The 14,794-nt window shown below is 40.4% G+C and overlaps 1 protein-coding gene across 17 annotated transcripts in view; it reads right to left on the bottom strand.

The window, feature by feature from the left end:
* The window catches only part of FGGY (FGGY carbohydrate kinase domain containing), a 386,336-nt gene that overhangs the window by 335,383 nt on the left and 36,159 nt on the right, over positions 1-14,794 (bottom strand). For all 17 annotated transcript variants that reach the window (XR_016018635.1, XM_074334784.2, XM_074334788.2 and 14 more), the window contains one exon: positions 9,068-9,219. Coding sequence is in view for 16 of the 17 variants with exons in the window: in XM_074334784.2 (XP_074190885.2) it covers positions 9,068-9,219 (152 nt within the window). In the remaining variant the exon portion in view is untranslated. The remainder of the gene's footprint in view (positions 1-9,067; positions 9,220-14,794) is intronic.

The following is a 14,794-nucleotide window of genomic DNA, read 5'->3' as shown; positions in this document are numbered from 1 at the left end:
CAGAAAAAGTCAAGAATCATATGACTTCACTCTTATGTGGAATATAAAACTGAAAGCAACAAATGAACAAGACAAACAAGCAAAGAAACAAAAACTCATAAACACAGACAACAATTTAGTGGTTACCAGAGGGTAAGAGGGGTGGGGTAGAAGAGGGTAAAGGGGATCAAATATATGGTGATGGAAGGAGAACTGACTCTGGGTGGTAAGCACACAATGTGATATACAGATGATGTATTATAGAATTGTACACTTGAAACCTATATAATTTTACTAACCATTGTACCCCACTAAATTTAATTAAAGAAAAGAAAAAAAGGGGTGAAAAAAGAAATAGCTTCAATTTTCAACTTTCAATTATGGCAAAACCAAAAGGATTCTCAGCAAGGATTCCTATGCACGCTTACCAAAAAATAAAAATAAATTTAATTTTTTTTTTTAATTTTTCAAACGGATTTAAGGCTCAATCTTCAGGTAGTTAAATACACAACGAGGCAATGTTTACAGCCTTACTCAAAAAATTCTGAAATGGAGGAGTTCCGGAAAAATGGCGGCGTGAGGTGAGCCTCTGTAAAGCTCCCCTGGAATTTACAACGAATCGAACAACAAAAACTCCACAAAGGACTCCCTGCACAGCACACAGGCAACACGAAGAGGCCCACTACCGACTGAAATCACCTACAGGTGGGAGATTCGCGCGAGAGCAGGGGGAGGAGGAAAGGGAGAAGTACGCGGAGACGGAGCCGCGCGGGCAGAGGACGCAGACCCAGCTCAGTGCTCCGAGCTCGCTGCATCCCGGAACTACCGCAGCTGCGGGAGAGGGAAGAACTTGGACTGCTAGGGCTCCGCTTATGGCCCACAGGGCTGAGGGGGCAGCATATAACACGGCTGAACCCAACGCTCACGGCAGAGACCTCGGAGAAAAGACTGAGGGAAAAAGGCTGAAAACGGTGGTTTAAGCCCGCACTGCCGAGCAGAGAACGGAGCCTTAGGCACTGAGACTAGCCGCCCCCTCCCTCCCCTCCCAGAGCTCGCCCCGCCCCCACCTGCCCGGTGCTAAAAGCGAAACAGTAGCAGTGTCAGATCAAAACAACAGAAAATTTGCTGTTTTGAGAACTGTGGACTGCAAACACAATTTCACAGCCCAACTAGTTCCAGCAAAGGGGAGAGAGCTGTGGAAGCAGGACCGGCTGTGGTGGTGGTTGCCGCCATTGCTCTGGGCCACCTCTCACAACTCACCCCGCCTCTGACCCCACCTATCTGGGCGGATCCCTGCAGGAGTAAACAGAACTGCTGAAACCTACGGGCTCTGAATCAGGAGCTGGAAGAGCTTTGGAACATCAAAAGCTCTCCGCATACCCACCGGGACACTGCGCCCTGTGACCTAGACGAACTATTAACAGAGGAGAAGCCCGTCTCCCAGGGAATCCCCCCATTGCGTGAGAAGTTGGAATAGTGCAGAGAAAACATAGCATTACTGTGTGGGAGAAGGAAAATAAGTTGCAGTTGGAGAAATAATAAAACATTCTACCAACAAGTACTGGCAAACAAAAGAAAGACCGCTTTCTATCAACCTGTTGCAGAAGCCACTCCTGTAGATGTCTAGAAAGAGAAATAGTAAACCAGTAATCGCCATGAATAACCAAGGCAACAAGATAACTCAGGAAGAAAGTGAAAAATCTCCAGAGAAGGCACTTAAAGATACAGAAATATGTGACTTAAATGACAGAGAATTCAAGATTGCAGTTCTGAAAAAACTCAACGAGATACAAGAAAACACAGATAGGCAGTTAAAGGAACTCAGAAACTCAATCAAAGAACAGCATGAGCATTTTACGAAAGAGATCGAAATCTTAAAAAAGAACCAAAGAGAATTTCTGGAGATTAAGAACTCAATAGAAGAAATTAAGAATGAAATAACCAGCTTAGGTAGTAGAGTTGACCAGATGGAGGAAAGAGTCAGTGACATCGAAGATAGAAACCTGGAAATGACACAGAGAGAAGAAGAAAGAGACTTGAGACTTAAAAGAAATGAAAGAACTCTACAAGAACTTTCTGACTCCATCAGAAAGAGCAATATAAGAATAATGGGCATACCAGAAGGAGAAGAAAGAGAGAAGGGAACAGAGAATATATTCAAACAAATTGTCGATGAGAACTTCCCAAATTTGTGGACAGAACTGGACCCTCGAATCCAAGAAGCAAATAGAACACCTAGTTACCTCAATCCCAACAGGCCTTCTCCAAGGCACATTGTATTGAAGCTGTCTAAAATCAACGACAAAGAAAGAATCCTCAAGGCAGCCAGGGAAAAGAAGACGGTAACATACAAAGGAAAGCCCATTAGATTATCATCAGATTTTTCAGCAGAAACTCTACAAGCCAGGAGGGAGTGGAACCAAATATTCAAACTATTAAAAGAGAGAAATCATGAGCCAAGAATAATATATCCAGCAAAGATATCCTTTAGATATGAAGGAGGAATAAAGACCTTTCCAGACATACAGAAGCTGAGGGAATTTTCTAATACACGACCTGCACTACAAGAAATACTAAAGGAGGCTATTCGACCACCATCAACAGGGACAATTTGTGGCAACCAAAACTCAAAAAGGGGGAGAGTAAAGGCCTGAACCGGAATATGGGAATGAAGAAAGTAAGCGTGCTGAAGAAAATGGAATACTCTAAATATCAAACTTTCTTTTACATAAACTTAAGGGTAACCACTCAAAATAAATCCAGAATTGAAATATATACTGAAATAAAAGAAGAAACAGAGGGAAACATCATAGAATACCACCACACAGAAATAATAGACAACAACAAAAAGGCAAAGCAACAATGGAGACACAGCCTTACCAGAAAACTAAAGATAGAATGACAGGAAATCCTCACATATCAATAATCTCCCTAAATGTAAATGGACTGAACTCACCAATAAAAAGGCACAGAGTAGCAGATTGGATCAAAAAACTAAACCCAACCATATGCTGTCTCCAAGAGACACATCTCAGCTACAAGGACAAGCATAGACTCAAAGTGAAAGGGTGGAAATTGACACTCCAAGCAAATGGTACCCAGAGAAAATCAGGTGTAGCCATAATGATATCAGATGAAACAGACTTCAAGGTGAAAAAGATAACAAGAGATAAAGATGGACATTTCATAATGGTGAAGGGGACTGTACAACAAGAAGACATAACAGTCATCAATATTTATGCCCCCAATCAGGGAGCACCGAAATACACCAAGCAACTACTAACAGAACTAAAGGGAGAAATTGACCAAAACACAATTATACTAGGGGACTTAAATACATCATTGACAGCTATGGATAGATCATCCAAACAGAAAATAAATAACGAAATAGTAGCCCTAAATGACACATTAGATGAAATGGACATAATTGACATTTATAGAGCACTTCATCCTAAAACATCAGACTATACATTCTTTTCTGGTGTACACGGAACATTCTCAAGGATAGACCATATATTGGGACATAAAATCAGTCTCAACAAATTTAAGAAGATTGAAATCATACCATGCATATTCTCTGATCACAAGGCTTTGAAATTGGATATCAACTGTAAAAAGAAAGCGGGAAAAAACACAAATACATGGAGATTAAATAACGTACTTTTAAAGAAGGACTGGGTCAAAGAAGAAATTAGAGGAGAGATCAAAAGATACATAGAAACAAATGACAATGAAAATACATCCTACCAAAATTTCTGGGATGCAGCGAAAGCAGTTTTAAGAGGGAAATTTATCTCATTACAGGCCTATCTCAAGAAACAAGAAAACTCCCAAATAAATAACCTCATGTTACACCTTAAAGAACTAGAAAAAGAAGAACAAGTAAAACCCAAGGGCAACAGAAGAAAAGAAATAATAAAAATTAAAGCAGAAATAAATGAAATAGAGAACAAAAAGACAATAGAAAAAATTCATGTGACAAAGAGCTGGTTCTTTGAAAAGATTAACAAAATTGACAAACCCTTGGCAAGACTTACTAAGATAAAAAGAGAGAAGACACTGATTAACAAAATCAGAAACGTAAAAGGGGAAGTTATCACGGACAACACAGAAATACAAAGGATCATCCAAGAATACTATGAAGGTCTATATGCCACCAAATTCAACAACCTAGAAGAAATGGACAAGTTCTTAGAAACATATAGTCTTCCAAGGCTGAACCATGAAGAACTGGAAAATCTAAACAGACCGATCACCAGTAACGAAATTGAATCAGTCATCCAAAACCTTCCCAAAAACAAAAGTCCAGGACCAGATGGCTTCACTAGTGAATTCTACCAAACCTTCAAAGAGGATCTAATACCAATTCTGCACAAACTCTTCCAAAAAATTGAAGAAGAGACAGTACTCCCTAACTCATTTTATGAGGCCAACATTACCCTGATACCAAAACCTGGTAAGGACAGCACACAAAAAGAAAACTACAGACCAATATCTCTAATGAATACTGATGCAAAAATCCTAAATAAAATTCTAGCAAATCGAATACAACAATGCATTAAAAAGATTATTCATCACGACCAAGTGGGGTTCATCCCCGGGGCACAAGGATGGTTCAACATCCACAAATCCATCAATGTGATACATCACATAAACAAAATAAAGGACAAAAATCATATGATTATATCAATTGATGCAGAAAAAGCATTTGACAAGATACAACATCCATTTATGATTAAAACACTTAATAAAATGGGTATAGAAGGAAAATACCTTAACATAATAAAGGCCATATATGACAAGCCCTCTGCTAATCTCATAATTAATGGAGAAAAACTGAAGCCCTTTGCTCTACGTTCAGGAACACGACAGGGCTGTCCCCTATCACCTCTGCTTTTCAACATAGTGTTGGAAGTCCTTGCCAGAGCAATCAGGCAAGAGAAAGAAATAAAAGGCATCCAAATTGGGAATGAAGAAGTTAAATTATCACTCTTTGCAGATGACATGATGCTATATATAGAAAACCCTAAAGACTCCACCAAAAAGCTATTAGAAACAATCAACGAATACAGTAAAGTTGCCGGCTACAAAATCAACGCACAAAAGTCCATTGCCTTCCTATATACTAACAATGAAATCTCAGAAAAAGAAATACAAAAAACAATTCCTTTTGCAATTGCAGCAAAAAGAATAAAATACCTAGGAATAAACTTAACCAAGGATGTGAAAGACCTATATGCTGAAAACTATAAGACATTTTTGAAAGAAATTGAAGAAGACACAAAGAAATGGAAAGACATTCCATGCTCATGGATTGGAAGAATCAACATAGTTAAAATGGCCATATTACCCAAAGCAATATACAGATTCAATGCAATCCCCATCAAAATCCCAATGGCATATTTTAAAGAAATAGAACAAAAAATCATCAGATTTGTTTGGAACCACAAAAGACCCCGAATAGCCAAAGCAATCTTAAGAAAAAAGAACTATAATGGAGGTATCACACTTCCTGACTTTGGCCTGTACTACAGGGCCACAATAATCAAAACAGTATGGTATTGGCAGAAAAACAGACACATAGACCAATGGAATAGAATTGAGAACCCAGAAATAAAACCACATAAATATGGACAGATAATTTTTGACAAAGAAGCTAAAAACATACAATGGAGCAAAGACAGCCTCTTCAATAAATGGTGCTGGGAGAATTGGATAGCCACGTGCAAAAGAATGAAACTGGACTGCTATTTGTCACCATGTACCAAAGTTAATTCAAAATGGATCAAAGACTTAAGCATAAGACCTGACACAATAAACTGCATAGAAGAAAACATAGGTACTAAACTTATGGACCTTGGGTTCAAAGAGCATTTTATGAACTTGACTCCAAAGGCAATGGAAGTAAAAGCTAAAATAAACGAATGGGACTATATGAAACTTAAAAGCTTCTGCACAGCAAAAGAAACCATTGACAAAATAAAGAGGCCACCAACTGAGTGGGAGAAGATTTTTGCTAACAGTGCCTCCGATAAGGGGCTAGTATCCAGAATATACAAGGAACTCATGCAACTCAACAACAAAAAAACAAACAACCCAATTGAAAAATGGGCAGAGGACTTGAAGAGACATTTCTCCAAAGAGGACATACAAATGGCAAATAAACATATGAAAAAATGCTCAACATCACTAATCATCAGAGAAATGCAAATCAAAACCACAATGAGATATCACCTCACCCCAGTCAGAATGGCTATCATCAACAAGACAAATAGTAACAAATGTTGGAGAGGTTGTGGAGAAAAAGGAACCCTCATACACTGTTGGTGGGAATGCAGACTGGTGCACCCGTTATGGAAGGCAGTGTGGAGGTTCCTCAAAGAATTACGAATAGAATTGCCGTATGACCCAGCAATCCCTCTCCTGGGTATCTACCCAAAAAATCTGAAAACATTTAGAGATAAAGACACGTGTGCTCCAATGTTCATTGCAGCTTTGTTTACAGTGGCCAAGACATGGAAACAACCAAAATGTCCTTCGATAGATGAATGGATAAAGAAGTTGTGGTACATATACACAATGGAATACTATTCGGCAGTGAGAAAAGATGATATAGGAACATTTGTGACAACATGGATGGATCTTGAGAGAGTAATGCTGAGCGAAACAAGTCAGACAGAAAAAGCAGAGAACCATGTGATTTCACTGATATGTGGTATATAAACCAAAAACAACAAAAGAACAAGACAAACAAATGAGAAACAGAAACTCATAGACACGGACAATAGTTTAGTGGTTGCCAGAGGGTAAGGGGGGTGGGGGGGGAGGTGAGGGTAAGGGGGATCGAATATATGGTGATGGAAGAACTGACTCTGGGTGATGAACATACAATGGGATTTATAGATGATGTAATACAGAATTGTACACCTGAAATCTATGTAATTTTACTAACAATTGTCACCCCAATAAATTTAATTAAAAAAAAAAAAAAATTCTGAAATGGAATTGATTGGACAAACGGATGGACGGATGGATGGATGGATGGTCTTAGGTCACAATCAGTGCCTTGCAATCTAGAACTTTATTTTCTATGGCCTTTATTTAGTGCATTTTGATCTCAAGTACACAATGGTAAGTATCCTGAGAGGTTTATATGGAATGTATATTTAGATCTCCTGGATTTACAGGCCAGAGCTGGCCACAACGTGTGTGTTCAATAAAGCCCTGATGGTGCACCAATGACCACCCACGTGATCCTCCTCATGTAATTCAGCACAGCTCTTCCTTACCTGTGGCCAAGAAGGGTGATATAGCCCACCTATTCTCTTGCACCATGTTTGCGCTGGCTTGAAAAACACCGCTGCCCTCCTTCCTGGTTCCCACCCTAAGTGGCACCCATTACAGTGTGACATGATTAGATGAGCTGGCTTTGGAGTCCAAGAGACATGGTTTTAATACTTACTGGCTCTCCCATTTGTTTGGCAAAGCCATTTAACCCTCTCAGTCTGAGTCTCCCATGCTCTCTACCAGGCAGAGCTTGTTAGGATTAAATCAATTAATACCCATAGAATACATAGCAGAGTGTGGGGCAGTGAGGACCAGTTCTGTATGATGATTTGTACTTCAGCACGGATGGAAAAAGCAAGGTCTGGGATAAGAATGGCTTTGCCGAAAGTCACACAATGTGATGTTAACAGAGACAAAATCAGAATCCTGAAACCTCCAACTCCTAAGATAACCTGTGTTTTCAAACTCTTAGCAACTACAGAAGCCTTTCCGCAAATTAAAACTCACAAATATACAAACTATACAAAACAAATAACAAGCCATACCTGCTATAATTATTGATGCCCTTTTCGCTTATCTCCCATAGTAGCAATCCAGGGACAACTTCGCAGCACCCTTAAACTCCCCCCACCCCCATACACATTTTGAGTAATTGAAAACACAGCCTACCTGAAACCTCAGAGCCAGTAAATGAATCACACCAGGTCTTACTCATTAGATGGAGTCTCTCCTCACCGGACCACCTAGGGGTTTTCAAGCCCCCAAGGTTCCCAGAGGACTTGAACTTTCTCACACATCCATCTCTAATAGGAACCATTAAACTGACATCACCACTCTCCACACTTCATAAAGGATCGTAACATCTGGAAATGGGAACCACCTGCAAGCGCTCTGACCAGCGATCACCACATCACTCAAGGACATGGAAGCTCAAGTTCAGGCAAGATGAGAAAGGAATACCCTAAAATGCCACCAAGGCCAGAGATTCATCATCTGGGGCTAAAAGTGTATAGAGAAAGAAGGTCCTGGTCAGAAGATTTGGACTTCAATCCCAGCTCTGTCGTTTTCTAATTCACCTCTCTGGACTTCAGTAGAGTACGGGATATTAGCAGAATCAATTTCATAGTCAACCAGTCTTAGGTTCAAATCCTGGCTCTGTCACATACTTATTGTGTCATTTTTGGATGGGTTGGTTAATCTCTACTAGCTTTAGTTTTCTTGTCTACAAAACACAACCGAAAAATAGAAACTCTGCTTCATAGGGTTGCTGTTAAGATTCAAAGAGGTATTCTGCCAAATACATATCACAATGTCTTGCATGAGTTAAGCATATAAAAACAGGAATGATTTAACTACAAGATAATCAATAAAATAGGATCGACCTTCCTCACAGAGTTGCTAGGAAAAATCAAACATCACAGACGTCAGCAGGATGCCTGGTACAGACAAATCCGCAACACATGGAATCCTGTACTGCTACAGTTAACCCTTGAACAATACAGGTTTGAACTCCGTGGTTCCATGTATATGTGGAATTTTCCAATAAATACACACAATACTGAAACTGTGTTTTCTCTTCCTTATGATTTTCTTCTCTCTAGTTACTTCATTGTAAGAATACATACAGCATGAAAAATATGTGTCAATCCACTGTATATGTTATCGTAAGGCCTCCCGTCACTAGTAGGCTGTTAAATCTGGGGGGAGTCAAAAGTTATACACTTGTGTGTGATGCCAGCTCCCCTCACCCCATCGTTGTTCAAGAGGTATTAGCATCCTCTCCTCAACCCTACGCACTCACCTCTTTTAGCCACAGAAGCTTCGGGGCCTGCATTTCCACAGACATCACACCCCCCATGTACTGCAGGACACTGTGCTTGGTTTCATTGATCCTGTGGACCTGACTGACTGCTCGGTGGTCCAGCCACATGATGATGTTTCGATGGGCATCTCCTGGCAGGAGCAAGGAGAGGAAGACACATGTGCATTATTATCCTTCTACTTCAAGGGCAATTATGGAGCCCCAAGGGCAAGGAGCTACACAACTTCTATAATTTCCCCCATCAACAAGGAACAACTGAAAGGACCACCACCAAGGCTGATTTGAACACTTTACCCAAACCTTGGATTTCCCTTCAAGAGATGTGCTCTTTGAATATAGCCTCAGGGTTAAACATCTATAATAAAACCAGTCAAGATCTTCCAATTACTTATATCATCATTCATTCGTTCTCAACTCATCCCTTCCTTTCCTATCCCTTCTGTTCTAGAAAAAAATTTTCTGGGCAAATATTCAGGAAAAAGAGTCTATGAAATAAGCCTAAAACAGTACGTTGGCTTTTTAAGATCTGTCTCCTTTAAATATGGACAAATATTTCAACAGTATAATATATTTAACAAAGTACATCTACACAATGACTTTTATCTGTTTATATTCCCACTTCTTCTAGACACTTTATTTAAATCAGTTCATTTAGGTTTTTTTCCCCCCTCACTCAGTTACTTTGTTTGGTGGAGTGGGAAGCACACAAGTTTTGGAATCACACAGACCCAATGGGGAAATACTGACTCTCAGTTATAGCAGAGATCTACTGAGAAAGTTATTAAACTTTTCTTAGCCTCAGTGTCTTCATCTACAAAATGGGGATAACAATACCTAATAGTATACAGGGATCAATAGTACGCATAAAGGATATGGCCAGTCACTATCACATAGTAGGCCTTCAGGAGTAGTAAATACAAGGAGGAGAATTTAAAAGCAACTGGAGAAGGAGCACGAGCACCATCACATCCTCCCTCTACAACCTGCCACCCTCATAGCACCTGACTGTCCCTTTGTCCCTTCCCCAGCCTCTGTTAATCCATCACATTCTGATGAGCAAGCCACTACTCCTGACAGCCCTCTGCTCGCTCAGATGGCAAAAGGCAGAGAAAAACAATGAATTACCTGGGAGATTACAGGAAGGAAAGATCAAAGGGGACCCAACAGTAACTGAGCCAGGCACTTTTACACATTATTTTATTGAATGACAAAATAATTGCAACAATTATACAACTTTGCTAATAGCAAATGTTTATAAAGCTCTGTGTGTCTGTGTGTATCCCAAGTCCTGTGATGAGTATTTTACACACATCATCTCACTTAATTCTCAAAACAATCCTCTGATCTAGGTCACTTTCAATGACAAACTGACTCTGAGGCTGCAGACTGCCTAAGATCGCAGAGCTGGGGAAAGCATGAGGAGGGCTTTGAAAGCAGATCTGTGCCGAGTACAGATAAATCAAGTGATAAAAGGAATAAACTAGAGCTACACATATCAACATGAGTAATGACACCAGCTGGGAGATTTTTAAACACAATATACATTGTTTGTTGTTGTGAGTATACACATATGTGGTAAAAGCATAGAAACAACATGTTTGTGAACACCAACTATAGCAGAACGGTCACCTGCTGGGCAGCGGGGGAACGGGACGGGGAGAAGGAATAGGCTGAAGCTGCAGGCGATTCTTTCTTTAAAAAACAAAGACACGTGAGTAAACATGGCAAATTTTCATGTTTATCCTTAGTAGTGGATACATAGGAAGCTGTTATTTTATTTTCCATATGTTTAAAAAGAATTTTTTAAACTTAAAAAAAAAAAGTCAACCTATGAAAATATCTAAATTAGGTCATCATCATCATAAGGAAACCAGGACTCTGGTTTGCCTGCCTAGAGAGATTTCAGGTCCCACAAAAGCTCCTCAGAAAATAGTAATTCTCTGAAAATAAGAGAAAGTATATAAAGCCTTCCCATAGGCACACCTATAGATTTGTTTTTAATAGTTGAATGATTCTACTCTATAATAGAATTGCTTAAAGCTCTGGTTCTCAACTCCAGTTGCACATTTGAAACCCTGGATAGCTTTAAAAATACTAATGTCCATGTCCCATTCCAGAACTCTCACTGAATCGGAACGTGGGTGTGTGCCCACACACACGTGCTCACACACATACATATACACATGTATGTAGGTGTGTGGGTTTGGGGGAGAACATTATCAGTTTTGCTTCTTAAATATTGTATTGACTATTTCTACAGCTGTTTCAAGACAAATACACCTGTTGCTAAACTTCCAACTGTAAAGACAGACCAAAATGTAGTTAGAATGAAACAATGAGAAGTATACAGAATCAAGTATTCTATCACATTTATAATTATCAATTATTTTAATTTTAGACAAGAACTGGGAAATTAATCTTTTTTTTTTCAATTCCTGTAGGAAACCACAAATAAATGAATCCACTGAAAGTGCATTTAATCTTTTATTGAGCATCTACTATATGCCAGGCACAGTGCTGGGACAGCAAGAAGAATGTCCCTGCCCGTATGAAGCATGTGGTTGGATGGAAAAACAATTCTATAGTGTGTTGACTGCCAGAATAGAAATACCAAGAGGAGGAGGATGGAGAAGGTATTGGTTAACTGAGCCTGAAGCTGCACAGAGAGCTTCCAAGAGACAGAAACACTTTAGTTTAGTTCTAAAAATGACTGGCCATTGGTTAGCCAGGTGAAAGAGTGAGGAAGGAGGTGCTACACGGCTGAGACAGCATGTGAAACAAATGGAGTACAGACCCGAGGAAATGTCATAGTGTAAGAGAATGGGATGCAAGTGAGTAGAGCACAATTTGGACTATACAGGCAGTTTACTTAAGGGCAGATTACTTATCCATGTATGCATTTAATTAATATTTTGAACACTTACTTCATAGGAGGTGTTCGAGGCATACTTGAGGGGGAAAAATTGCTATGAATTAGCAAAAACCATCTAAAGAGGAGGTTTCTGTTGCAGAGCAGCCCAGGCAGCAACCCCTTCTCCAGCCCCACATGATCATGCTTGGTTCCTCCCCCTCCCAAGAGCTCCTATGGCTGGGATGGCCCACCCCGAGTTATGCTCTGAGTTTGGTGGGATGCAGAGGTAGGAAGCACGCAGCAGTGGCACTGCTGCCACCCGGGGCTGTTCTGATCTTCAAAGAAAGAAAGATCAAAAACAAGAAAGGCCTAACAATGAGACTATTTTATCACATAGCAATGAGCAATGTGCTTAAACTACAGTACTTACCGTGTTTTCTTGAAAATAAGACAGGGTCTTATATTAATTTTTGCTCCAAAAGACACATTAGGGCTTATGTTCAGGGGATGTCATCCTGAAAAGTCATGCTAGGGCTTATTTTCCGGACATACGGTAATTTACTTTGGTTTGGGGTGTTTTTGTTGTTTTGTTTGGTTTTGTTTTTCTTTCATTTTTTGGTTAACATCTAAAGATGGTAACAGTTTTGCACATTTTATAGGTTTGGTTTTAATGGTGACAGTTAATTTCCTGACTCCACTTCCTGCTCCTCATGATTATTTTAGTTAACCAATCAAGAGTTGGCCACTACTACGTAAGTAACAGCAGTCATTTAAAGAACCTTGAAACCACCTTTTAAAATTCTAATTTCATTTTCTAGCACAGGATAATCCATGTCAGAGAAAAATCTAACCTTAATAGAACCCGTTGAAAGGCAAGAAACTGGTAAGGGGCACGTGCAGCTGGATGCATTTGATGAACAGGTACATCTTAACCTTTCAGGTGGACTAAAATTATTTCAACACTCATAATTAGGGTTGCAACCTCGCCACCCTTTTAACAGAAGGCCTGTTAACAGCAGGCAATTCTACCTACAATGATAAAAAGAATGGAATCCAGAGAGGGCACGGATCTAAGCAGGTTTAACAAGGAACCACTGCCACTTCAGTATTCTTCTTCCTGATATTTTCACTGTCCATTCATCTGTGCCTAGTAATTCTTCACATAGTAGAATTACCAAGGAAACTGTTTTAAATGCCGATGCCCTATCCTAACGCTAAGCCAAATGAAAACAAATGAATTGGTCATTTTAAAAGATCCCCAGTTGATTCTAATGTACAGCCAGAGTTTTTTTTTGTTTTTTTTTTAAATGTAGTTTTAGTATATTAGAAGGCATAGAGTCCTTGGAACTTAGGGCTTTTAACATCTGAAATGTCGCCCAAATGAGAATTCCTCCGACAGCATCCCTAACAGACGGTCACCTGACCGCTACTTAAAGAACGCCAATTAAGGAGGTGCTGACAGTCTCCCAACATGGCCAGCTCCATGGCTGCACACGTCCCATAGCTGGAGAGAGCCTACTGCTGCTGCGCTGAGCTCTGCTGCTTCAGCCCCATCCTTTGGTCTCTTTTAGAACAATGCCAACTGAGCCAGCAAATAATCACTAAGAACAAGGACCATTCATATTCATCTTTGAAGCCCCAACATTTAATAGCAGGGCTTGGCACCCAGTAGGTGCTAAGAAATATAGCAAGAAAGGGGGAAAGTGTGTGTGTGTGTGTGTGTGTGTGCAAAAGGTTATCATTACTCCTATGCTCTAACCACGCATCCATGTGCATTTTTTTCAGCACATGTAATATATAAAAATCCTATTCTACGCCTTAGGTCCATAGAAGTGAGTAGGATACATCCTCTTAACTTGAGAACTTCATCATTAGATGGAAAAACTGTTTCTGAGCAGTCAGATGTCAGGCTCTCACTTAATTCTCATAGCAAAGCTAGCTACTGTTTCATTATTCCAATTCTTTCAGAGGAGAAAACTACACCATGCAGAGAGGTTCAGCGACTCACTGAAGGTGTCACACAGCTCAGCAGGAGCAAAACAGAGATCTGGAATGTGCCTGCCTCCCATTCCAGGATGCTGCAGTGTGCCCTGGGATCCACAGCCGCCCTTAGGAAAGACTCTGCTTCCAGCAGCGTCCACTCCTAAGGGTTCCTAAACATAATCTAGCCCCAAACTTGTCTGCAATGCCTATCTCGGCCACAACTGACTGACAACCCCTAGGGCCACACTCCTTCAGATGCAACGTCCGGTGCACCAGAGTCTCCACCATTCCCAAATGATTTCTTTTCACCCAAAAGTTAAATATCAGCTGAAGTTTATCATCACAGCTTACGTACCTAACCAGTGCAAACTTTTGGGTTTGCAACTTAAGTGCTAGCGTTACCAGTTAAAATTCCCCAACAGGAACACATCCTGACTCGCTGTAAAAAATGTCTGATGGTGAACCCAAGTGGCCCATTGGAAGCAGCTCACTACAGTAGTCACACGTGTCTATTAGAACAACCTCATTCAATGGGAATGTCCTTTGGTCTGACTATTGAAAACAGAGGCCATCTGTTCCCAGTGTCTGTGTGATACATGGTCCTATCTGCCTTGTTCTATTTCCTTCAATGGGCTTGGTTCACCCACTCAAATGAATGTGGCACAGGAGCTTCACATGCAAAGCAACCGCAGCACTGGCACTCTCTTCCTAGAAAACACCCAGACCACTTGTCTGTTTCAAGGTCCCATGTCCTTCCTTCATCACGCTCTCTACTGCGGCTCTTGCGCTTTAGGAAGCCATGTCTCTACCTAATGCAAGCCCCAGATGCCACCCCATTCCTACCAACTGCTCTCCAAGTTTTTAACCTCAGG

This window comes from Rhinolophus sinicus, chromosome 14 (genome assembly GCF_057876585.1).
Source record: "Rhinolophus sinicus isolate RSI-liver-muscle chromosome 14, RSI-T2T, whole genome shotgun sequence".
Taxonomy (NCBI): domain Eukaryota; kingdom Metazoa; phylum Chordata; class Mammalia; order Chiroptera; family Rhinolophidae; genus Rhinolophus; species Rhinolophus sinicus.
This window is presented reverse-complemented; position numbering and strand designations above follow the sequence as displayed.